Raw genomic sequence first — 26,705 nt, forward strand, 5'->3', positions numbered from 1 at the left:
AAAAGCATAGCTCAACTTATCATTAAGGACCCCTGATGTGAGATACCATCGTTGTAGTAACTACTGCAAATTGGCTGACAAGTTCAACTAGTTTGATTAATGTCCAATGGAAGAGAAACTGAATAAGACCAGCACCAGGAAGTGTGTGTAAATAATAACCTGCCAAACAGCATAAGCAAACTCAGAGGTAACATAATAACCATGCCTCCACTGCTTTCTTGGGAAGAGAATTCCACAGATTAACAGCCCTCTGAGAGAAAAAAATTCTCATCTCCGTCTTAAAAGGAAGACTTCTTATTCTTAAAACGTGTCCCCTATTTCTAATTTCCCCCTTATGGTGTTCCCCCCTATCAAGTCCCCTCAGAATCTTATATGTTTCAATAAGGTCAGTTCTCATTCTTCTTAACTTCAATGGGCATGGGCCCAGACTGTTCTTCACAAGGTAAGCTCTTCAGCCAGGAAGCTCCAGCAACAATATACCGGAGGGAAAGGGCACTGAATGCTCAATGGGCAGAGAACTGGTTTCAGGGCTCTCTGTGCAGATTTCCTCATTTTTACTTCCCTTTTTTGATTAAGCTAATTGGAAAATCTAGGCTAAGTCTTCACTGTGCAACAAAGTTTGTGCTTAACATGGTTGAAAAAGTATCACTCCAGTTGGTCTATGCCTGGACCCTGAGGAAAAAAAACATCTCATTGCTCCATTTAAAGAGTTAAAAGCCTAGAAGGTGAGTCCTGCTTGACATAGACAAATGACAGCCCGAAATGCCAAATTTAGTAAACACACGTCCCTCATGTTACTCACCTACTTATCATTTCTGGGTGCTCTCCAACACTTCCAAATCCGGGGAAACACAAAGCTGAGATAGACTTAGCTGTGATAGGAGCGTGACAGCTCAGACTGTGCATACTAGTTTTTAAAAATTCAACAAGCACTTTTGTTGGAAGCTTGAGAAGGCTCTCGAGTTCTCACAAGCTTTTGTGCTTTATTAACGCCGGGACAAATGCCCATTCCAAAGATTTAGATGATTTTTTTTCTTGCTCATTTCCAAAGTGCAAAGCAGCACAGGGCCAGGCTGAATCTCCTTTAACCCTTTGGATATTTGCTGGTTCAATTCCAGATTTGGTTTTGATTTTTGATTCCCCTGTGGTCTGCGCTCTTTTAACGTGAGGTTTTCATCGAAGCGAAGATCATGGACGCAACTGGAACAGAACCAACAAGGATGACATTTTCGCCCTGGGATTATGTCCTCTTTGCCGCGATGCTCCTGATTTCCACTGGGATTGGGATATTTTTTGCTACTCGCCGCACTGACAGGCAGAAGAAGGCAGACGACTTTTTCACGGGGGGTCGACAGATGTCGGCTCTGCCTGTGGGTCTGTCCCTGTCAGCCAGCTTCATGTCTGCAGTCCAGGTGCTGGGAGTTCCAGTTGAGGTATACAGATACGGAGCTAAGTGTATACAGATGTGCCTGGGGCAAACACTGAGTGCTGTCCTGACTGCCTACTTCTTCCTGCCAATTTTCTATCGGTTGAGATTGACCAGCACCTATGAGGTAAGGCTGTTTGAGACCTGATGGAATTGGCGATGGCGTCCATCCATTGGAGTCTTGATTGCAAAAGTTCTGCATAAAAGTTACTTTTAAGAACCGAAGCCCTAAATGAGAGAAAGAACTTGCGTTTGTACAGAGATATTCATGGGCTCAGGATTCCCAAAGCACTTTACAGTCAATGAAGCACTTCTGAAATGTAGTCACTGATTGGGACCACAACAGCCAATTTGCACATAGCAAGCTCCCACAGACAGTAGTGAGATAAATGAATCTAGAATCCTTTTTTCGGTGTTGGCTGAGGGATAAATGCTGGTCAGGAGAACGGGGACAACTCCCTACTTTTTGTTGAATTGTGTTATGTCCACCTGAGTGGACAGATGGGGCTTCAATTTAACTTCTCACCTGAAGGACAATATGTCCGACAGTGCAGTACTCCCTCAGAATGATTGCCAAGTTTAGCCTAGGTTAAGTGCTCAAGTTTCCCACAACTTAGTCAAAGATGCAAATGTGACTTTAACAGATCCAACTTACAAATTGAAATCTATATTTTATTCACCGATTATAAAATATCCAACACATGAATCTGTTTGCCCTTAATCATGAAAGGCTGATTTTATTTTGCTGAGTCTTTTCTGAATTTGTAGATCAAGAAAGCTGATGAGTGTTTGTGGATATAATGGTTTACTTTTACAGTACCTGGAACTGCGTTTCTGCAAAAGCCTCCGACTGTGTGGGACCATACAATTCACAGCGGCCATGGTAAGTGCTTCAACGCATCTTCTGTTTAAAATGGGAGCTGGATCTCCCTTGGGAAAATGAAGCTGAACTTCAGAAGTTCTGCATTCAGTCCCACCAATCAAACCGTGGTTTCTCAGAATGACCAGAAAGCATCGGTGAAAAGGCAAGGTTTAACACAGATTGACCACCACAGCCCAAACCATCAGCTTACAGGACTGAAGGCTGCCACGCAGTGAGAATATGGCACTCACTTCCATGTGGAACAATTGAGGCAAACAGCATAGGTGCATTTATGAGGGTGCTAGGTAGGCACAAGAAGGAGGAATAGATGGATATGGAGATTGGGTAGATGAAGTAAAAAAAAGAATAAACTTAAATGCATATAGGGTTTTTAGCAGCCTCATGACTTTTCAAAGTGTTTTACAGCCAGTGAAGTACCTTTTGAAGTGTACAGTCACTGTTATAACAGGAGAACCAACAGTCAATTTGTGCACAGCAAGCTCCAGCAAACAGCAATGTGATGATAACCTAACAATCCATTTTGTTTTAGTGACGGTGTTTGAGGGATAGATATTGAAGACTCCAGGCACAATTTCCCTGTTCTGCTTTGAAATAGTGCCATGGGATCTTTTATATCCACCTGAGAGGGCAGACAGCGCATCAGTTTAACCCCTTCCTTCAGATACCACCCCCTAAGAGGTCATTGGCGAACATGGACTTCCTTTGGATTAGTCCATGATTATGTTTGGCAAAGTACTGCAGTGATTTGCCACGGCCTTGTGCAGTATGGCTGACCAGGAAACTCTCCTGCTCTTGCCACCTGCCATCAGGTGAAGGATTTGCGGGTTGATAATCAAACTGTGTGGCCATGTTATGGACCACGGCCATCAAGCGCTGGGCCAGAATTTTACATTGATTGGGCAGGTGCGTGTCCAACCCAAATGCGCATGAAATTATGCAAAATGAGGTTGGGCAAGCGTCCCAACGTCATTGCGCAGCCGCACAATGTCCTGCTTGGCAGATGCACGCGGCAGTTGGAAGCCCCTCTGTCGACAATTAAGCGGGCAAGTAAACCCACAAGGAGGCAATGAACATCGATTTCTCGTGGCCTGTCCACTTTTACGGTTGGCAGACAGGCCAACCTCCCAGGTGATCTTTACATTTTTGCTCAAACTTCGACCCAGGGTGGGATGAAATCTCCGTGGGGAAACAAAATAATAAGAGATATCTGGGGAGTGGTTTTTTTTTATGAGGTGTGCTTTCAGGTGCTCGATGGTGTTGCGTGGACATATTTTGCAGCACTTTTGTTGTTTCGTTTATCCTGTGGAGGTCTGCAACTCCCAGGGACAGCTGTCTGCCTGCTGGGAGCTCAGTGGAAACTCTCACCCGTGCCCGCGGTGACGTCAGCGTCCGCCCTCTCCAGCACCACTGAGCCTTTCGCAGTAGGCACTGGCCAATTAACGGCCAGCCAGCATGAAATCGCAGTCGGGTGCCTGTTCCCCATCCGTTCCCAGGCCCACTCACTCGACTTGAACCTAGTGCTTCGAGGTCAGGGGTGGGGATGCTACATTGTGCCACAAGACCTCCTCCTCAGTTTAACACCTTATCCAGAGGGCAGCAGCACTCCCTCGGTACTGCACTGGAGTGTCAGCCTAGAGTGGGTGCTCAAGTCTCTGGAGTGGGACTTGAACCCACAACCTTCTGACCTAGAGACAAGAGTTTTACCCACTCAGCCACGGCTGACAGGCCAGTGAAGGGGGTCGGTGGGGGGGGGGGCGGTGGGGAGGGAGGAACAGGGGGTGGGGGGGGTGGTGATTCATATGGGGCATAAGAAGGAACTGGGATTAGAATAGACAGAGCCAGTTAGAGAGCTAGCACTGGGCCAGGTGAGATGGGTGATATTGTCCCCTTCCATACTGCAACTTCTGCGATTTCCATGAAATACTTTAAGACGTTTAAGATGATTGTCAAAAGAAACCGAGGTGAAATGAGAAAAACAATTTTGTACAGCGAGTGGTTAGGATTTGAAATGTAATGTTGAATCAGGTCTCCTTCTTCTTCAGTCCCTCAGAACTGAGAATGACTTGCTTCCACTCCAGTCTGATGGCGATAAGTCCATTGCATGATCCACAGAGTCTGTCAAATGCAGGGCAGTTGGTACTTGAAGGGTTGAGTTGTTTGAAGGTTCACACGCTAACACCGAAGCCTCGAGTTTGCCTCTGTGAGTTTCTGACACAGCCCCTTGGAGCACTAATTTTACAGTCCCTCCAGCCACCAGGATTTTCCAGACCCGCCAAAGTTAGTGGACTTTTGAATGGCTCATCGAATTTTACGTCCCTGCCCCCACTCCGACAGGGCCATAAAAGTCCGGCCTTGATGTGTTCAGTGCCTTCCCAAACAGACCACCTCCATTTTTGTTGGTCACAAGCCAAGGACCTCCATGAGTTGGCGGGGCTGCCTGACCTGTTCAATGATGGGATTTGGGCGAATGTCTCTGTAACATTTGTCCAGACTTCTGGGTCAATAGTGCAGTTAGTAGAGAACTGCTTTCTACCATATGCATTTTGTTATCCTTGCCTGTTCTTAAAACAAACTCCTGCTAGCAGGCTTCAATCAGTGAGTCTCTATCTGTTGAAGACCTAGTACCATCTTTCCCTTGTAACTCCAGTGACTGATCCTTGATGTTCCTTTTAACACTGTAGGTCCTGTACACTGGGATTGTCATTTATGCGCCTGCACTGATATTAAACCAAGGCAAGTATTTGCTCCTTTGTTTCTCTTTTGTAGAATTGCAAACTTATGAGCTGGAATGGGCAGTACGAATCCTTTTCCAATCAGTTAGGGTTAGTGTGGGGTATCTGCCCACTGCCAAACCCTCCACCTCTTGATACTTCCCTGTCCTCCTTTAAGCCCCTGCTCAAAGCCCATCTGTTTTTTCAAGATTTTTGATCACCCTTCTAATATTTCCTTTGTCTCAGCTTCCATTTCTGTTCAATAATACCCCTGAGCTCCATCTTTGTGTATGAAAGGTGCTATATAAATGGAAATTGTTGCTTCAAGTGCAGTGCCAGCGGAACCTGATGATCTGACTCCGAGATCAATAACATGATAACACAAGAGTACTGGCCAATGTCCGACTGGACCAACACTTTTCAAAATCACTTCTGGGGATATGGGCTTTGTGGGAAAGGCTGGCACTTATTGCCCATCACTAGATGCCCTTGAGAAAGTGTTGGTCAGTTTGCTTCTTGAGCTGTCACAGTCTATCTGGTGGAGGTTACACCCACAGTGCAGAGCTAGGAAGTGAGCCAGGATTTTCATCCAGCAACACAAAACAACAGCTGATATATATATATATATATATATATATATATAAAAACAATTTTTAAGAACATAACCTTAAACTAATCCTCCATTTTGGTTTTGAAGGCTAGTGAAAATGAGTACCAAGTCATCGGCTCACTTTCAACGCCTGGCAGTCAGAATTTTCCTCATCTGTTGTACGATAAGACTCCACCATCAGTTTTTCATCTTTTAAGTAACCAGTGGAATAAAGTAAAATCCAACAAACTCCAGTAGAGATGATGAAAACAAGCACAATTTACGAAATTGGCAAGCGGTAACCGCTCTCTCATTCCTCGGTACCAAATTGCAAATTTGGTCTGTGTACTCTGTATGATAAGGGTTGCCAACTCTGGCTGAAGCCATTCCAGGAGACTTTTTTATCCAAAACTGATGATATTATTGATTGACCTGTCAGTTCAACCCACGCACAATACGGAACTTCAGAACCCCGCCACCCTATAGCTGCACTGCGCCTGCTATTATTAGTCTGTCACACTCAATACATGGCATGCTGAGGAAATAGCTCAAAACACATTACACCTCTGCAGACAAAAGAATGGTCAGGACCTGCAAAAGGAAGTCACAGTTACTTTATTAAATCCTTTCGTCGAGTGCTGTTGTCGGTGGCAAGTCCAGCAGTTGTTGTCCATTTATTAACTGAAATCAAATTCCACCAGCTGCCATGGTGGGATTTCAACCCATGTTCCCAGAGCATTAGCTTCACTGCTTTATAAATATTGAGCTGTGTAATGTTCATAGCTGAATAGGACAGCTTACTTCTTCCAGCTTTGTAAGTTTTCCAGCAGCACATTGAGCTCCATTTACCAAATCACCTCAAGAGAGTCAAGTATAAAGCCCTCTAGGTGAGTATGCATTGATGCATTTCTTTTCTGCTGGTGCAGCACACACAGCGGCACCCCTTTTACCGCCAGTGACTATCTTCGCGGTGGGAAAAGCTTTCTAGGCATTATGTAATCTTTCTAGCCCAGTAGCGCTCCTTTGAGCCTCAGGGCTCCCAGTGGGGAGACAGCTCTCTAGTAGGCTTGGCGATGGGTGCTGTCAGCAGCACTTGCTCCCTTTCCCCCCTCGAGGCTTCGGCGGGGAAGCAACTTTCATGAGCGCAGTACACGTGCGCGTTGGCACCAGTTTACTTGATTACATTTTATGTCATCAAACTGCCAGGTACACAGTCAGATTTTACTGCTTTGATGATCTTGGATCTCTGACAGAGTTTCTGTATGAATTATGTGGCTGATTTGCTAGAAACACCATTTTAAAATTGCTCGCGTCCCTTTCAGTGGCCAGCGGCTGATTGATGGCGATTCTGGTGGACTCTCGACCATTCCGGGAGGGTCGGTGTGATTTTATTTTTGTACTTTCCTGGGATGTGGGCGTCGCTGGCAAGACCAGCATTTGTTGCCCATCCCTAATCTGCCTTGAACTGAATGGCTTGCTAGGGCATTTCAGGGGGCAGTTAAGAGTCAACCACGTTGCTGTGGGTCTGGAGTCACATGTAGGCCAGACCAGGTAAGGACAGAAGATTTTCTTCCCTAAAGGACATTAGTGAACCAGATGGGTTTTTACAACAATCGACAATGGTTTCATGGTCACCATTACCGAAAGGAGCTTTTCAATTCCAGATTTTTATTAATTGATTTCATGTTCCCCCAGCTGACATAATGGGATTTGACCTATGCCCCCAGAGTGTTAGCCTAGAGCTCTGGATTACTGGTCCATGACATCACCACTACAAATCATCTCCATTCCCTCCCCTCCCACCCATCCCCCCAAACCCATCCACCCCCACTCCCACAGCACTGCTCCATCCTAAAACAACCCAGGATTGTTCCTTGGCTCTAAAACTTCTGGGCTTTGATCCCTAAAAAACAAAGGTCAACTTTTACTTGAGGCATATGAAAAACTACAAACCTTAAAACCGAAAAATCTTGGGTTAACTTTTCCATGAGATTGAATTTTCCTGGGGATTGTATGGTAACTTCCTCCTTTGGGGTGACAAATTCAAGGATGGAAGGCCATTATGTGTAAGGTTCCTTATACGGAAATGTGATACGTTGGTTAATGGACTGTGTTGAGCCATAATATGTGGTGTAGTCTCATCCTGATGTGGCTTGTTGTCTTTCAGTTACTGGTCTTAACATCTGGGCATCCCTGTTATCCACTGGATTCATCTGCACATTCTACACAGCCATGGTTAGTACAGAACATTTACATAGAAATCCACATCACTGTGTTAAAGGCCCTGATATTCTACAATGCTCACACTTTTAGATTCTAGTTTAACCTGGCACTTCATGGTTGATTCTATAAACTATGGGCACCTTCGAGATGTTCTGTAAAGAGATCAGCATTGTCCATTCCTCAATGACACAATGGATTCAAAATTAAAATCTTTCATTGTGATATAACTGTCTGATGTGATGATCCCTTTCTCTCTGCTCTTTCCCTGTAACTCTGCAATGTTTTCCCCTTCAAGTGTCTCTCCAATTCCTTCATGAAAATTACAATTGAATCTGCTTCCACTGCCCTTTCAGAAGCATATTCCAGATCATTAAAAAACCCACAGTATAAAATAAATCTCTCCATCTCTTCCCACTGGACCTCTTTCCAAAGGCTTTAAATCTGTGTCCTCAAGTTCTTGACCCTCCTGCCAGTGGAAGTGGTTTCTAATGCTTTAATAGTTTTTATTGATGCTGACCTACCACAGCTGTCGAGATATGGAGAGGTATTGCTCACCATGTTCCTGTGTTTAATGGCTTTCACTCCTGTGCCTCCAGGGAGGGTTGAAAGCAGTCATCTGGACTGACGTCTTTCAAGTCATCACCATGATGTCCGGTTTTATTGCTATCATGATCCGGGGAATCTATTTAGTTGGAGGAAGTGGCAGATTTCTGGAGAATGCATATAATGGGTCCAGGATCAATTTTGGAGAGTAAGAAAATGCCTTTGCTATTGACGTTCATCACTTGGGCACCTAGTATCCCAGTGAATCCCAAATCTCCATCGTCACTGAACCTGGCTGGCGCAGAACTCAAAGCTGAGGAAAAAGTTGGTGCAACAATCATGTTCTGGCACTGGATGTCTTTCTTTGAAGAATTTATTTTATTAATTTGCTCTTTTCTCTATTTGAAGGCAACCTCCCTAGAAAACCTCCAGTACCTCAAGAAAGTGATAAAGTCCCCCACAATAGACTCATGACAAATGGTCAGGGTCTGTGGTTCCAGATGACAAATTATTGATTCATAGTAAATTGGCTAAAAATTAGTATCATAGAATGGTGAAGCCATTCAGCCCATTGTGCCCATGCCAGCTTTCTGCAAGAACAACTCAGTTCTGCTCTCACACCTTTCCCCCATAGCCCTGCAACTGGCAAGTCCAGTTATTCAGACTGAAGAAAGGTAGAAAGCACAATTTCAGTGATAAGAGCAGGTAGCTCAATATCAACATTTATAGATGATACTAAACTGAGTGCTATAGTGAACACTGGGGACGAATATGATATAATTCTAGAAGACATAAGAAAAGTTGCAGACCAGAGCAGCTAAGTGGCAAATGAAGTTTGTATTTTATTATTTCACAGAATGTGGGTTTCACTGGCTGGGCCAGCATTTCTTGGCCATCCCTAGTTGCCCTTGAGAAGGTTGTGGTGAGCTGCCTTCTTGCATCGCTGCAGCCCATGTGGAGTATGTACATCCACAGTGCTACTAGGAAAGAAGTTTCAGGTTTTTAGCCTGTGACAGTGAAGGAAGGTGGATACAGTGCTGAGTCAGGATGGTGTGTGGCTTGGAGGGAATCTTGCAGGTGGTGGTATCCCTGTACATCTGCTGCCCTTGTCCTTCTAGATGGTAGAGGTCGCGGGTTTGGAAGGTGCTGTGTGTATAACATAGATTGATGTGAGGTGATGAATGTTGGTAGGCAAAATAGAAACATCCACTGCACCTTAGAGAATAAAAAACCAAATGGGTTGAAAGGGAGCTTGGGGTACAAGTGAACAAGTCATTAAAATTACATTACAGGTCAGCAAAGTGATTAAGAGTACCAACAAAGCACTCGGATTCATTTCTCAGAGTGTAGAATTTGAAAGCTGTGAAATCATCTGCACAGTTCTGCTCTCTGCTATGTAAAATGATTAGAAGGATTCGATAACGTGAATAAAAATGATTTATTCGGATGATATCACAACTGAGAGACCATAGCAATAGGGAAATATAGAAGAGCTTGGGGCTTTTTGCTTTAGCAAAAAGATGTGGAGATGAGTTGAGAGACCCTTAAAATTATGAATGGGTTGAACAGGGTGGGTCTGGAGAGAATGTTTCCAATTCTGGATGATTCCAAAACTAAAGATGATAAATACATGATACTTACTAATAAATTCAACATAAAAATAAAGAGAAATGTCTTTACCCAGAGAGCAGTTAGAGTGTGGAATTCGTTACCACAGGAAGTGGTTGAGGTAAATAGCTTAGATACTTTCAAATGGAAACTAGATGAGCTCATGAGAGGAAAGGGAATTGAAAGATATGTTGAAAGGCTGAGATAAGGCAGAAAGAATGAAAGGAGACTTACGTGGTCTGTGAACACCAGCACAGAGTAGTTGGGCCGAGGGGCCTGTTTCAGAGCTGTATATTCTATGTAATTCAAGTCACCATTCTTCAACAATGAGTGTCTGCAGACTGTTTCTCTATTGAGCTCCTCACAGATGAATTCAATTCCATTCTTAGCTGGTAACTACATTTATTATGTACTATGAGGAGTGGGAACTCTGGCTGTTAGACTTTTCCCCCATAGCCCTTACACATTATACCAATTGTTGTAACTCAACTGAGGTTAGCCCAGGACAGAGAAGGAATCCAAGTTGAGGTGCTCCCGTCTGTATGGCTTGTAGAACACCATTTTAAAAAGGAATTGTTCCTGGAATATGAACATCGCTGGCAAGGCCAGCACTTATTGTCCATTCCTAAGTACCCTTGGTTCAAGAAGATGGCTCACCACCACCTTTTCAAGCAATAACTAGGGATGGGCAATAAACATCAGTCTTGTCAGAGATGCCCACATATTGAGAATGGAAAAAACAAACCCTAGAAAGGTCCTGTTCTAGGTGACTTGGCCCTTCCCTTAAAAAATGAAAAGAAAGGAAGATTGGGTGTAATCGTCCAAACTGACGTTGCTGTTGGAAAGCCCTATTATGTTGATTTACTTTTGGATTGTACATTGATAGAAGTTCTCTGTTTAGTTTTGATCCAGATCCCAGGAGACGCTACACGTTCTGGACTTTTGTTGTCGGGGGCACTATATTGTGGTTGTCCATGTATGGAGTCAATCAGGCTCAAGTCCAACGCTACATCGCTTGCAAAACTGAGTCCCAAGCACGGCTGTAAGTTTGAATGAGTAAAAGCAATCTGAGTTGAGGGAAGCTGTTGAACTGGGCTGAGGAGGTGAAGGAAAATATATATTGGAATGCAAGGAGAGGGCAGGCAGATTCCTCTCACTCTAATCCTATAGTTTGTGAGGAGCCAGGAGAAACTGGTGCCAGTCGAATTCATTTTCCTCAGTTCTTGTGCAAACCTCTGAAGGAGAGAGACAGAATATTTTTAATTCATAGTTGGCATTTTAAAATCCCAAAAGATGTCCTGTGCATTAGAAGAAGGTCCTAGAAAAGCCGGATGAGGAAGTACCTCCGTTTGTCAAAGTAATAAGTGTGATTACAAGTCAGCACTTGACTTAATGCTGAGGACATGGAGTCTGGGATTCAGTTACAGTGCTCCTATATCATGATGAGTTGATACAGAGCGTGGGAACAATTCAGTAATTTTGATCATCCTCATACTTGAGGGGCAGGCTGGAAGGGCTGAATGGCCTAATACAGCTCTTTTCTTCTTATAACTGGAAGCAGCAGCAATACATTGGCTTGTGGCACCAGGTGTTACTCGGTTTTCGTATAAAAAGCTGACAAAGTATTCCTTCAAAGGCTGACAGGCCTGCTGTTCTTTGGATAGTTTTATTGCGGCCTCTCTTTGAGTAGAGTTATGGACTAGGTGTGGGTGAAGCTTTCAAAAGGGGGGTAACATTTGACCTCTGCGTCAAGTGTCAGTGTAAGACTAAACACTGAAGTTAGCGGAGGGAAATGAGATACTAAAAGTACTCGCCTGTCTCCATGGAGCCCCTCTTTAATTCCCTTTCTGCTTCTTGAACCATTATCTCAGGTTAAGGTTTAAAAGCCTTATGGAGAGTAGGGAAACATTCTGTCTCTTCAATGAAATGTGACTGTTTCCATTTGTCTCCTCACGTTTCAGAGGGGAATGAAGAATAGTTGATGTGTGGAACATTTTGAATGCCTGGCACTGCTTGTGTTTCTTTACAGTGCTATCTTTGTGAACCAAATCGGTCTGTGGATGATAGTGACGAGTGCAGCAACCTGTGGAATCATTATGTTTACCTTGTACAGGGACTGCGATCCTGTCAAAGCTGGGCATGTCTCTGCACCGGATCAGGTGAGGGAAACACAGAGCGACATGGCTGAATGAACAGCAGAGGGGAGAATGGTTTACACCAGAATGTTATAGGGTTTACATAAGAAAGAAGCTTGTAGTTATATGTCATGGCATGCCCCGCCCCACCGCTTTGCTTCGTCTTCTCTTAACCCTCTCTCCCCTACCCTGCTCCTTTTGATGTCAAGTTATGTAAAGACAAGTGTGGTAATTTTATCAAGGTACAGGAGAGCCAATGGTACTGAATACCCATAACACGGACCAATGCCATCTTGGTGGAGAGAGTGCAAACAGTATAGGAACTTAATCACTAACTATATATAAGTCAAGTTCTGTCGAAGGGTCATGAGGACTCGAAAAGTCAACTCTTTTCTTCTCCGCTGATGCTGCCAGACCTGCTGAGTTTTTCCAGGTAATTCTGTTTTTGTTATATAAGTCACACCCTTGTTGACCCTTCAAGCAGACAATGGGTGTAATTTTCTGTGCCCGCTGGTGTTGGATGTCATGGCGGATGTGAGCGGGCAAGATGGCCAAAAATCTGTTTCACAACAACGTGAAACCAGTTGGCAATGGTCCACTCAACCCATCAATGGCCGGCCATGTTTCCTGCTGCCACACATCGGGAACTCCATTGTAATACATCGGCATGTAAGCTGCAATCATCCCCCCATACTGGATCATCCGATCACGTCGGTGTGATTGTATGCCAATGTGTCTCACAACTGAACATAAGCAATGTGCACTTGGCAAGCTGCACTTCACTCGGGATTTCGAGGTTTTTTTGCCTACCTTGCTTCAGGCAGCACTCGCGGTCATCAGCGCCAGACTTCACAGGCAGCACCACATCACTTTTAGGGGGCTCACAGGCAGGTCTCCTAAGGCGGGGGTGGCTTTTCAATGTCTGAAGGGTTAGGGCTTGCTTGGGGAAGGGGGAGAAGTGGCCTCAGGCGAGGGAAGAGGCTGCAGGGCTGGGGTATTACTGGAGATGGGGAGGTATTCCAGGGTGTGTGTGGGGGCACATGTTGACCTGTGCAAGTGGCCTCTAGGTGGTGAGGGCTGGGAAGGCAGTCTCCAGAGGAGATGAGGCCACATGGAGATGTGAGGTGAGTGAGATGCCAGTGGATTTTTTTTTTTATTCATTCACAGGTTGTGGGCTTCGTTGTCTGGGCCAGCATTTATTGCCCATCTCACGTTGTGATTGAGAAGGTGGTGGTGAGCTGCCTTCTTGAACCGCTGCAGCCCTTGTGGTGTAGGTACACCCACAGTGCTGTTAAGAAGGAAATTCCAGGATTTTGACCCAGCGACAGTGAAGGAACAATGATATATTTCCAAGTCAGGATGGTGTGTGATTTGGAGGGGAACTTCCAGGTGGTGATGTTCCCGTCTATCCGCTGCCCTTGTCCTTCTAGATGGTAGTGGTCGTGGGTTTGGAAGGTGCTGTCTAAGGAGCCTTGGTGAATTCCTGCAGTGCATCTTGTAGATGGTACACACTGCTGCTACTGTGCGTCGGTGGTGGAGGGAGTGAATGTTTGTGGATGTGGTGCCAATCAAGCGGACTGCTTTGTCCTGCATGGTATCAAGCTTCTTGAGTGCTGTGGGAGCTGCACTGATCCAGGCAAGTGGAGAGTATTCCATCACACACCTGACATGTGCCTTGTAGATGGTGGACAAGCTTAGCAGAGTCAAGAAGTGAGTTACTCATTGCAGGATTCCCAGCCTTTGACCTGCTCTTGTAGCCACAGTATTTATATGGCTAGTACAGTTCAGTTTCTGGTCAATGGTAAGCCCCCAGGAAGTTGATAGTGGGGGATTCAGTGATGGTAATGCCAGTGAACGTCAAAGGGCTATGGTTAGATTCTCCCTTGTTGGATATGGTCATTGCCTGGCATTTGTGTGGCACGAATGTTACTTGCCACCTGTCAGCTCAATCCTGGATATTGTCCAAGTCTTGCTGCTTCTGGACATGGACTGCTTCAATATCTGAGGAGTCATGAATGGTGCTGAACATGGTGCAATCATCAGCGAACGTTCCCACTTCTGACCTATGATGGAAGGAAGGTTATTGATGAAGCAGCTGAAGATGTTTGGGCCTGAGGAACACCTGCGGTGATGTCCTGAGATGACTGATCGCCAACATCCACAACCATCTTGCTTTGTGCTAGGTATGACTCCAACAAGTGGAGAGTTTTCCCCCCTGATTCCCAGTTTTGCTAGGGCTCCTTGATGTCACACCCGGACAAAGGCGGCCTTGATGTCAAGGGCAGCCACTCTCACCTCAGGAGTTTAGCTCTTTTGTCCATGTTTGAGCCAAAGCTGTAACGAGGTCAGGAGCTGAGTGGCCCTGGCGGAATCCAAACTGGGCATCAGTGAGCAGGTTATTCCTAAGCAAGTGCCACTTGAACGCACTGTTGATGACCCCTTCCATTACTTTACTGGTGATCGAGAGTAGACTGGTGAGGCGGTAATTGGCTGTGTTGGATTTGCCCTGCTTTTTGTGTACAGGGCATACCTGGGCAATTTTCCACATAGCCGGGTAGATGCCAGTGTTGTAGCTGTATTGGAACAGCTTGGCTAGGGGCATGGCAAATTCTGGAGCACAAGTCTTCAATGCGATTGTCAGAATATTGTCAGGGCCTATAGACCTTTGCAGTGTCCAGTGCCTTTAGCCGTTTCTTGATATAAAGTGGAGTGAATTGAATTGTCTGAAGATTGGCATCTGTGATACTGGGGAGCTCAGGTCAGGATGTTTACTGGGCTTGTGAGCATGTGAGTTTAGGGTGATGAGATAGTTACCTTACCCTGGAGGCACGGATGAGATCATTCATCTTCTTTCTGCACTGGATGGCCAACCTCTTCTGTGCAGCACCGGCACTAACTAACTCTGCCACCACCTCCCAAGCCAGAATGGTGACACTGATGGGTCTCCTGCGGCCAGAGCAGGTATAGAGAATATTGCAGCAGGCTCCAATCATGTCCAGGAGGACATGGAGGTAAAGTACATCATGACGGAATCCAATGGTGTTCAGAAAGTGTCCCTGTGATGCGTCACAGATTTGGAGGGCTGCAGTCCTCTTGCCTTTCAGGGCCATGTCCTCTGTGCAGCAGTCCTGGGCTGGAAGCACTGGGAGGTGGGCGTGCAGCTACGCTTTAAATATGGCACCCGGCGTGAGGAAGCAGCGAGGTGACAGTGTGGTGGGCAAATGAGAGCCTGCCCGCCATCAAAATGGCATGTTTCCTGGGAATACACGATTAATGAGGTGGGATTGGGCTGATACAGCGTGTAAAGCTGCCATTGTGGCTGTCGGGTAAAACGTTCTTTTCCCCGCCCACTATCGCACTTAATGCAAATCTGGGATGATTCCACCCAATGAGTCCAGCCATGTAACTCCAGCCCCACAGCCCTCTGAGATATTGGCGCCCCTCAAATTCAGGCCTCTTCAGCATCCCCAATTTTAATCACTCCATCATTGGTGCCGTGCCTTCAGCTGTTTGGGCCCCAAGCTCTGAATTCACACCCTATACCTCTCTGCCTCTCTCCCCCACTTTTCTCCTTCAAAACATTCTTTAAATTTGAATGCTTTGACCAAACATTTTTGTTCATCTGCCCTAATATCCCCCAGTGTGGATCAGTGTCATATTTTGGTTAATGATGCTCCTGTGAAGAGCCTTGGGGCGTTTTATTATGTTGAAGACGCTATCTAAACAGAAGTTGCTGCTATTGTTTTGACAACCTTCCTATTGTGATCCTTGGTAATTGTTTACATCAGACTCTCTCTCCACTTTCAGATGGTGCCGTACATGGTGCTGGATATATTTCAGACATACCCTGGAGTTCCCGGATTGTTCCTTTCCGCTACTTTCAGTGGGACATTGAGGTACTAACTATGGCAATGAGGGGATACTAAAATAACTTGAATATATGTGACAGAATTTATATTATGCCTCATAGTGATTGGCTCTTTTGAAATTTGTTGTGGTTGATGTTGGCAAGGTTGGCTTTTGTTGCCCATCTCCAGTTGCCCTGAGAAGGTGGTGATGGGCATTTCTTCTTGACCCTCTGCAGTCCTTTGTGATGTTGGTGTTCCTTTAATGGTGTTGAGTAGACAATTCCTGGATATTCACCCAATAGTTATATAAAGACTTGGAAGGATTATTGCCCCCGAGATGTTTCTACCTTCTCCATGGTGTTAAAGTCTGTGAAGGAAGAGGGGTGAGTTGGTAACACTCGCGTCTATGAGTCAGAAAGCAATTGTCCCACCCAAGCCCCACTCCAGGACTTGAGCATGAAATCTAAGATGACAATGCAGTGACTTATTGAGGGAGAGCTACATCATAGCAGGTCCACATTAATCCCATTCTGGTGTATGTTAAAGATCCTGCGACATGTTTTCTAAAGAATGGTGGGGAGGGTCTCCGGGTGTCCAGTCCAACAATTTCTCCCTTGGCCAGTTAACCTGTTATTGATAATGGTGGTTATTCATTCCACTGCTGTTTTTTGGATCTTGCTGTGTGCAAATTGGCTGTCATGATCACCTACGATAGTATCTACAATTCAAAGTTAATTCACTATCCGTTAAGTGCAATGAAATGCTCTGAGATTGGGAACGCTGTGATTTTAATGTCAGTTTTCCCTCTCCTTATGACATAGGAGCACAAAATCTGTCATGTTAGGCAGCCAGGAACATTCCACAAACAACCCCCGAGATGTATAACAATTTCAGCACTGTAGGCTGAGGGATGAATGTTGACCAGGATGTCTTCTTGATCTTCTACTAGTCCTATCTGATATCTAGCATCCACCTGATAAGCAGAAAGGTTCACAGTTTAATACTCTCACCTGAAGGTCTGTTTCTCCAATATTCCTGCATTTCTGCACTGGAATATCAGCCCATTTTACTTTCAAAGCCAAAAGCTTTTGATCCAAAGGCGAGAGTGCTATTAGTCAGTTCAGGCCAATGCTACGTAAGGACCAGAGTTAAAATGCTGTTCATTTTCCAGCACAGTTTCCACCAGTATCAATGCTATGGCTGCAGTCACTGTGGAGGACATCATCAAACCCAGGATGAAAATACTGTCTGAAAAGAAGCTGATCCTAATATCAAAAGGATTGTGTAAGTATCATTCCGGACATTTCCGTGTATCCAAGCTGCAGGATCCTGGATAACACCAATCGTGATCAATCATTATTAGGAGTGGCAGATCTACATTCCATCACCCTGTATTACAGACTGCTGTGTAAGAAAAAAGAGCAGGAACAGGCAAGGTGGTCCATCGAGCCTGCTCTGCCATTTAATATGATCATAGCTGACCTTCTACCACAACTCCACTGACCCGCGCTATCCCTATAACTCTCAATTCCTTTAACACCCAAAAATCAATTGATCTCAGTCTTGAACAAACTCAATGACTGAGCATCCAAAGACCTCTGGAATAAAGAATTCCTAAAATTCACAACCCGCTAGGTGAAGAAATTTCTCCTCATCTCAGTCCTAAATTTATAAATCCTAAATCACATTTTATTTTGACTGTGATCCTTATGTTCTAGGCTATTCACCCAAGGCAATTACGAACGAACAGTGAATGCTGATCTTGCCAGTGATGTTCACATTATTAGTAAATATAAATAAAAGCATAACTGTCAAACTCTCCAAGAATTTTATTCTTTTTAGTGAGACCATCTCTCATTCTGCTAAACTCCATTTGGGCCAAATCTACTGAATGTCTCCTCATAGGATATCCCACTCATCCCAGGGATCTATTTAGTGACCCAATGTTGCCCTTTAAGGCAAGTTTATCCTTCCTTAGACAAGGAGCCAATAATAATACACTGTTTGTCAGAACTCCTCAGCATTATCCTCAGTCGGAACACTGGTTGAGAGCATTAACAGCTTTGAGAAAATCCCCAGCATCTCCAGCCTTATATTAGGCTAAGCTTGGCATCATCTAATCACAATGACTTCATCTACTCATCTACTTTCTTGCTTTTGTTTGTCTTGATGCTGTTACATGGGATGACCCATGACCCTTCGCCTGAGTTCTTCAACCATAAAACAAATTACAAACCCTTCATTCCAATTTTGTCCCCCATTCATTTCATGATGTTGGCGATCACACAGCAATCCTGTAGCTGACTCAGGAATGTTCATTAGAACAGTTCTGAGGGATTTTTACTCTGTATCTAGCCCCTTGCTGTATCTGTCCTGGGAGTGTTTGATGAAGTCAGTGTAGAGGGAGCTTTACCCTGTATCTAACCCCGTGCTGTACCTGCCCTGGGAGTGTTTGATGGGGACAGTGTAGAGGGAGCTTTACTCTGTATCCAACCCTGTGCTGTACCTGCCCTGGGAGTGTTTGATGGGGACAGTGTAGGGGGAGTTTTACTCTGTATCTAACCCCATGCTGTACCTGTGCTGCATATATTTGGCTCTGAAAACAGCTGACTGAAATATAAACATCCCTCAGTTCCTGGCACAAACACCTCTCACCTGGAATGGCTTTCATGAAAAATTTTCTTAACGTTCTCATCAATATTCAAAGCATCCATTTCCCTTACACATGTAATCCCAGGTGTCAGGATTTGCCTGGTCCACACGCAGAAAGATGGTAACTTTAGAAGGTCAACAAAGAAATATCCCCAATCATCGGACTCAAACCTGTAATAAAACCAGAAAATGCTGGAAAAACTCAGCTGGTCTAACAGCATCTGTGGAGAGAGAAACAGAGTTAACGTTTTGCGTCTGTATGTCCCTACTTCAAAGCTAAACAGAAGTAGAAATGATCACTTAAGGGGTGGAGCAGGTGAACTGGAAAGAAGGTCAGCATTGGGTGGGGCTAAGGAGAGATTGACAAAGATGTTGTGGACGAAAAGAAAAAGGGAGTGCTAATGGTAGTAGTAAGGGCTAACTTGACTACAGCTCCTCACACCCCGCTTCCTGTAAGGACTCCATCCCATTCTCTCAGTTCCTTCACCTCCATCACATCTATTCCAATGATGCCACTTTCCAAAATAGTGCTTCTGACATGTCTTCCTTCTTCCTTAACCGAGGTTTCTCACCCACTGTGGTTGACCGGGGCTCAACCGTGTCCGACCCATCTCCCGCACCTCTGCCCTCACACCTTTGCCTCCTTCCCAGAACCATGATAGGTTCCCCCTTGTCCTCACTTTTCATCCCACCAGCCTCCGCATTCAAACGATCATCCTCCACCATTTCCGCCAACTCGAGCATGATGCCACCACCAAACACATCTTCCCCTCACCCCCTTCCCCATCAGCATTCCATAGGGACCGTTCCTTCTGGGACACTCTGGTCCACTCCTCCATCACTCTGAACACCCCATTCCCCTCCCACGGCACCTTCCCATGCTTTCACAGAAGGTGCAACACCTGCCCCTTTACCTCCTCCCCTCTCACCGTCCAAGGGCCCAAACACTCCTGTCAGGCAAAATAGCGTTTCATTTGCACTTCCCTCAATTTAGTCTACTGTATTTGCTGCTCCCAATGCGATCTCCTCTACATTGGAGAGACCAAACGCAGACTGAGTGACCACTTTGCAGAACTCCTCCGGTCTGTCCTCATGCATGACCCAGACCTCCCTGTCGCTTGCCACTTCAACACACCACCCTGGTCTCATGCCCATATGTCCGTCCTTGGCTTGCTGCAATGTTCCAGTGAAGCTCAACGCAAACTGGAGGAACAGGACCTCATCTTCCGATTAGGCACTTTACAGCCTCCTGGACTTAACATTGAGCTCAACAACTTCAGACCATGAACTCTCTCCTTCATCTTCACCCCTTTTTTAATTCCCTTTTCTTTTTTAAAGTTTATTTTTATTTTTTATCCACTTATTTGCATTTTTATTCATTTATTCATTGCTTTATCCCCTCTTTTATCCCCTTTTTATCCCTTTTACCCAAACCACTGCCCCCTCCCCATCCCATCCCCAAAAGGGCCCTGTGTTACTTGTTCCTTGTTATTCTTTCACAGAGTGCTTACCCTTGTTCTGCTATTATCACATTCTGCTTTCTTACCTTTATGCTACTATCAGCACCTCCTTTAGTCCTTACCACCACCATTAACACTCCCTTTGTCTTGTGTCCATGGCATCTTTGTCAATCTCTCCTTAGCCCCCATCTATTGCTGACCTTCTATCCAGCTTCACCTGCTCCACCCTCCTTGAACAGTCTAAATTTCATCATATATCTACTTCTCTTCATCTCTGAAGAAGGGTCATACAGACTCGAAATGTTAACCCTGCTTCTCTCTCCACAGATGATGTCAGACCTGATGAGTTTTTATAGCATTTTCTGGCTTTATTTCAGATTTCCATCATCCACAGTTTTTTGCTTTTATATTATTTGACTCAAAGCTGTGTTATTTTTCCAAAGTGGTGAAAATGTTAGCTAGATTATGACAGAAAAACACCCAATATTACTTTAACATATAAAAAAGAAATAGAGATCTTCATAAAGATTATACCAGAAATGGAAGGTTGTAACTGTCGGGAAGAAGTGAACAGCTCTGGTCACTTTTCTCTCAAAAACTGAAGGTTAGTGCATAACCAAATAAAGATCTTTAAAATTATTAAGTGTTTAATAGAGTAGACATATAGAAAAGATGTTTCCATTTTGGGAGACCAGAACCAGGGGCCATAAACATAAAATAGTCTCTAATAAATCCAATAAGGAATTCAAGAGAAACATCTTTACCAAGAGAGAGAGGCGGGAATACAGAACTTGCTACCACAAGGAGCAATTGAGGTCAATGATATGGTAGTCCTTATGGGGAATCCAAACAAGGAAATGAGAGGGAAAGGGACACGGGAACATTTGACTTAGGAGCAGGAATAAGCCATTCAGCCTTTCAAGCCTGCTCTGCCATTCAATAAGATCGTAGCTAATCTGGTTGTGTCCCCACTCCACTTTGCTGTCTGCCCCTCCATAAACCTTGACTCCCTTGTCGAACAAAAATCTATCTAGCTTAGCCTTGAATAAATTCAATGACCCAGCCTCCACTGCGGAAGAGAATTCCACACACTAATGGCCCTTTGAGAGAAAACATTTCTCCCCATCGCCGTCTTAAACGCTAGACCTCTAATTATTAAACTGTGTCCCCTGATTCTAGTCTCTCCCACAAGTGAAGACATCCTCCTAGTATCTACCCTATCAAATCCCCTCAGGAACAGAAGTAATAGGAGGATGGCTGATGTGGAGCATACACACTTACTTAGACCAATTGTGCTACAAACTCCTTGTCATTCTATGTAGCTTGTCTGTTAAGAACTGGAGACATAATTGGTGAACACCAGGACTGCAGGCCATCAGCACAAGTGGAGCAGATGATCAAGTGCTCTTTTGGGGCCTCATTGGATGTGGCTGGTCACAGTTGAATAATAGAATGTCACGTGTGATTGATATCCTTGAATCTTTGCCAAGTTTACCCTGAAGGTCAGATAGAGACCTTTCCTTCCCTTTTAGTGATGTCATCTGATATCCCTTAAAAGCATATTACAACATCCACCACCTACAAGGACAAGGGCTGCAGACCCATGGGGACACCACCACCTGTAAATTCCCCTTGAAGCTATACATGATCCTGAGTGGAACTATATCGCCGTTCCTTCACTGTCACTGAGTCAACATCCTGCAACTCCCACCCTAACAGCACTGGGGGTGTACCTACATTGCATGGACTGCAGGGTTCAGGATTGTGGCTCAACACCACCTTCTCAAGGGCAATTATAGATGGAAAACAAATGTGATCCTTGTCAGTGACACCCAGGTCCTATGAATGAATAAGAAAAAAACTCTCAATGTCAACTTAATGAGGTAGCAGCTTCTGTCTGGCTGAACCCCTTTCATATCTCTGTAACTTCCTCCAGCCCTAAAACCTTCCAGGGTCTGTGCACTGTTCCAATTCTGGAGTCTTGAGCATCCCCAATTTTAATCACTCCGCTATTAGTGGCCATGTCATCAGCAACCTCGGTCCAAAGCACTGCAATTCTCTCTTTAAGCCTTTCCACCTCTTCCTCCTCCTTTAAGACTCCCATTAAAATCTCTCCATTTGACCAAGCTTAACAGTTCCTTTTGTGGCTCGAGGTCAAATTTTGTCTGGCAATGCTCCTCTGAAGCAACTTGGTACTTTTTAAACTACATTAAGGGTGCTATATGAATGCAAGTTGTTACTGTTGTTGTAAACACCTTCTCTGTTTTTTGTACAGCCCTGTTGTATGGTTCCGCCTGTGTTATTTTTGCAGCGTTGTCCTCCCTGTTTGGAGGAGAGGTCTTGCAGGTACGTTGATATCGACGTGGGTCAGGGGTCTGCTGCCATTATTGGAGAGGGGACGGCTTCAGAATTGCACTGAGGGTCAGGGTGGGGGCTGTGTCGAGGGGGTGTCAGGTGTAGAGGACCAAATGCCTTTGTGCTCGACATAAACTCGATTGTTGCAGGCTCTCCCACTCAGAGAACTGATGAACTAAGACACTGCAAAGTGGCAGGTTTTTAATTCATCCTGGGGTGCAGATGTCACTGGCAAGGCTGGCATTTATTGCCCAACCCCCTAGTTTCTCATGACTAAGTGACCACTTGTGAGGGTAGAAAAGAGGCAACCACATTTATTCGGGACTGGAATCATACACAGTTCCAGATGGCTAAGGAGGGCATCTTTCCTTCCCTAAAGAACAGTAATGAATTGGTTGAGTTTTTAATTTCAATCTTAGAGTTTCAAAGTCACTTTTATTGATATCAGCTTTCAAATTTGTGATTACTTTATTGAAATACATCTTGTTCAGCACAGGCACCTGGTTCAAAACTTCAAACTCTCCTGGTGGGATTTGAATTCATGTTCTCTGGATTATTTGTCCTGTAATAGAAGCACTTTATTGCTGTAAATCTCTGTAACTCTAGTCAGAGGCCTGGGATAATAATCATGAACATGGTGACAAGGCTTCACTAGTCTGGAAACACTAGAGGACCTTATTTTGTAGAATTAAAGGGAAAATTATTCTCTCTGGTGAAGGCACTCGCTGTCTTCTATCTGGAAATAACCTCATTGAAAGTAGACAAAAGCAAAATGCTGCAGATGCCTGAAATCTGAAATAAAGGCAGAAAATGTTGGAAATACTCAGCAGGTCTGGCAACATCTGTGGAGAGAGAAATCGAGTTAGTGGGCAGAATCGTCCCAGATTCGCACAAAGTGCGGGAGCAGGTGGGAAAAATGGCATTTTGTCTGCCGTCCGCTATGGCGGCTCCTCACGCCCTATCATCCCAATCCCACCGGAGTAATTATGCATTCCCGGGAAACAAGCCGTTTCCATGGCGGGCAGCTCTCATTCACCCGCCATGCCATCACCTCGCCGCCTCATCACGCTGGGTGCCACATTTTAAGTGCAGCCGAGTGCAGGCCTCTCAGTGCTTCCAGCCCATGACTGTTACACAAAGACATAATCCTGAAAGGCAAAAAGACTGCAGCCCCCAGGTTTAATGACGCGTTCCGTGAGCGACTTTTGGACACAGCGAAGGCCCATCAGTGATGCCCTGTACCCGCGTTCTGGCTGCAGGATGAAAGAGAGGGACATGTGGGTTAGTTTGGGTGTTCTAAGAACCTCTCTTGGTTAAGTCTGAAGGCCTCTTAATGCATCCCGGAGAGTGCTGGCCGCCACTCGGACAGCCAGAGCTTAGTGTGCTGCATGGCTGCCCGAAACTCCATCTTCCTCTGCCCCACTCCACCTGACCGATTGGCAGCAGCTTTGCCCACTGGACTGCATGCTGTGCTCTCAGCTCAGGCACAGGCATTCTCCTAACCCACACTGCAAGGCTGCACTGTTAGCTTGAACCATGCAGGAGACTGGTCCAAACCGGGATGATGACATTGCAAGGGGCTGTGAGCACCTCCACCAGTGACTGCTCCATGGCCAGCTTTAGCAAGGAGATTGTACAATGTGCCCAGTCGTCCAACTGTTCTGCAGTCCACTAAAATGCTCATTGGTTTGCAGTCAGTGCTCAAGGGATGAAAAATTCAGGAGCACTTTCATGCCCCTGCGTTGCTTGAATGGGCAAATAAGCTCGAGGCCTGACTCCACACAGGTCAATGTAGCTGTGTTTGAACTGTCTCAGCTGCAGAGGGATGGTCACTTTATACAAGATTTCCCTAATACATGGCTGCTTCCCTCCCCCGCACCCCATACGTGCTTGTGCACAACCTTCAACTGGCAGGACAGCCCCTGTGCCACCCTCCTCCATCCCCCAGGTGGCCTCAGCTGCAGGGCGGCCCTTGTCCCCCAGCCCCCAAGTCGCTTCAACCTTGAAGTCCAACAGGTGACCCTCATGAGTGCTGCGCAATGTTACTGTGCACTCACCTCCGAGTTCCCCTCAAAGCACAGCCCACCAAGTGCACGCCTTATATACGTTGTTGTGAAACACGTTGGCGTGTAAGCATGCCAGCACGGTGGACAATCTAGTGGTGGGGGCGGGGATCATTCCGGCAGGCTGGGCTTATAACGATATGCAGATGTATTCCAGTGAGGTTCCTGACGTTGGGTAATGCAGCCTGCCATCGATGGGCGGAGTGGACACTTGCAAATTGGTTTCACAACGACGTGAAACCGATTTTTGGCCTTCTTGTCATATCGTCTGCTCATGCCGCTGGACATGCCCGATGCCAACGGGCACAGAAAATTACGCCCAATGTTATGGGTCAATAACCGTTCCGTTGAAAGGTCATTGACGTGAAACATTAACTCTGTTTCCTTTCCACTGATGTGATTTGAAGTAGTTTTGGTTCCCAATGCTTCAGCGTGTATCTGCAGTGTTTAGTGTGGTAGTGAGTTATACAGAGCTGGATGGATCCCAGGTCCAATCCATGGTTCTGTGCTGAACAAGGCTCATTTTGCTGGGGTGGTAGTAATTGAGTCCTGTGCCCTGAGTCAACATTTTCAATCCTGAGCCTTCGCCAGCTGGAGGGATGGGATCCAGTGTGGATATGATGCCCCTCACGGTTGATATGCCTGCCCACACTCACTAACCAGGCTCAGACATGAAAAATGGGCACTTGAGCATCTCCCTGTGCAGGTCAGTGCAATCAGGAGAGAAAGGGAGGGAATTGTGGAGTACATGTAGCATGGGGTAGGGTGAGGTGGGAGGGGAGGGGAGGTGACAGGAGGGGAGGAGTGAGGTGGAGGGGTGATAATGGAGTTGACGAGCAGGGGAGGGGAGGGAGCAAAAAATACTCACCTGGAGAGAGTCATTTTTAACTTCGGACGCTAGAGCTAACCAGGTGACACCTACCTGGCCAAACTTACACTTTGTCCAGTTCCTGGTTCCATGAAAATGAAAATCAAGAGGGATGTTTAGTGGGGAAGGTGAGAAAAAACTTATTCACACAGCGAGTAGTTAAGGTTTGGAATGCTCTGCCTGGAAGTGTGGTGGAAGCAGGTTCAACTGAGGTACTCAAGAGGGCATTGGATGATTATTTAAATAGAAACAATGTGCAGGGTTACAGGGAAAAGACAGGAGAATGGCACTAAGTTAAAATGCTCAGAGAGCCAGTGCTGACACAATGGGCTGAATGGCCTCCTTCTACACTGTAACAATTCTGTGCTTCTGATTCTGTGGGTATCCAATCCAAACGTTATACCAGCACTAAGTTCAAAACGATCCACTTGTCCCCGTATGAAGTTTAATGTGAAATATTTGAACTTTTCTCTAGAGCTCTTTAACAGTGATGTGCATCATCAGTAATCCTTTGCTGGGAGCGTTCATCCTTGGAATATTCCTACCTCCTGCTAATAGCGCGGTAAGTAGAGGCAAGGACTGTTCGACAAGGTGGCTTTTTCTGGATGGCTCATACATCCACTAGCATCAAGGAATGATTCTTGGGTGGCTCGGAGCCTGGGAAGTTTGGTGGGAGATCTTGTGGTAAGAGTACGCAGGATCCAGCCCCATTGTATTTCTATTTAAAGCCACACTCTGATCCAAAGCTCCTTCAGCTAGGCTGCCAAATAATAACTACCACATCATGCCAAGGCTGCTGCCCCCATCCTGGATCCCAGAAACGACCCTTTCTTTGACCCCATGCACTCAGTGCCTGTGCAGTAAAGTTTCAAGCCACCTACGTCCAGCATTACATACCGGCCTACCCTGCACCTACAAAACAAATGAAGCATACTCAGGCGGTGTTGGTGGTCACACCATTAAAAAAAGAAAAGCAAAATGGGGGAACAAAAGGTCACCCCGTGACTAGTCCCTCTTGTGCTTAAGGTGCTTTAAACTTACATTTACAGATGCTACGTCTGGGTGCTCCCCCCTCGCTGGCACCGGTATTGGATCAGCCTGCTGGCACTGCTGTCCTGTTGGCCTTGATGACCTTGCTGGTCGTCCTCTGTCCAGTGCAGCCTGTGCTGGTCCTGCCTGGGAGGGAGCGGCCAGTGCCACGGCTGGCATCTCCCCAATCATCGCAGTCTCATCAGATGTCACGGTCACTGGCAGAGGGGCAGAGGAGTTGTTGCCATCATCCAGAGCGCCCTGGGAGGAGCCCACAGAGATGACAGGCAACTCGTGCACCAACATGAGGTC

At 45.6% G+C, this 26,705-nt stretch overlaps 2 protein-coding genes across 2 annotated transcripts in view; one reads left to right on the forward strand and one right to left on the reverse strand.

Annotated features, from left to right (window-relative positions):
- Positions 1–1,011: 1,011 nt before the first annotated feature.
- The window catches only part of LOC121287234 (sodium/iodide cotransporter-like), a 36,916-nt gene continuing 11,222 nt past the window's right edge, over positions 1,012–26,705 (forward strand). The window contains exons 1-11 of the mRNA XM_041204926.1: positions 1,012–1,553; positions 2,244–2,309; positions 4,991–5,042; positions 7,777–7,844; positions 8,429–8,583; positions 10,885–11,025; positions 12,013–12,142; positions 15,926–16,014; positions 17,138–17,250; positions 22,354–22,424; positions 25,840–25,926. Of these exons, the coding sequence (XP_041060860.1) occupies positions 1,191–1,553; positions 2,244–2,309; positions 4,991–5,042; positions 7,777–7,844; positions 8,429–8,583; positions 10,885–11,025; positions 12,013–12,142; positions 15,926–16,014; positions 17,138–17,250; positions 22,354–22,424; positions 25,840–25,926 (1,335 nt within the window). The 5' untranslated portion in view covers positions 1,012–1,190. The remainder of the gene's footprint in view (positions 1,554–2,243; positions 2,310–4,990; positions 5,043–7,776; positions 7,845–8,428; positions 8,584–10,884; positions 11,026–12,012; positions 12,143–15,925; positions 16,015–17,137; positions 17,251–22,353; positions 22,425–25,839; positions 25,927–26,705) is intronic.
- LOC121287233 (sodium/iodide cotransporter-like) overlaps positions 16,876–26,705 on the reverse strand; it is a 126,707-nt gene continuing 116,877 nt past the window's right edge. The window contains exon 14 of the mRNA XM_041204925.1: positions 16,876–16,939. Within this exon, the coding sequence (XP_041060859.1) occupies positions 16,929–16,939 (11 nt within the window). The 3' untranslated portion in view covers positions 16,876–16,928. The remainder of the gene's footprint in view (positions 16,940–26,705) is intronic.

This window comes from Carcharodon carcharias, chromosome 14, assembly GCF_017639515.1.
Source record: "Carcharodon carcharias isolate sCarCar2 chromosome 14, sCarCar2.pri, whole genome shotgun sequence".
In the NCBI taxonomy this organism is placed as follows: Eukaryota; Metazoa; Chordata; class Chondrichthyes; order Lamniformes; family Lamnidae; genus Carcharodon; species Carcharodon carcharias.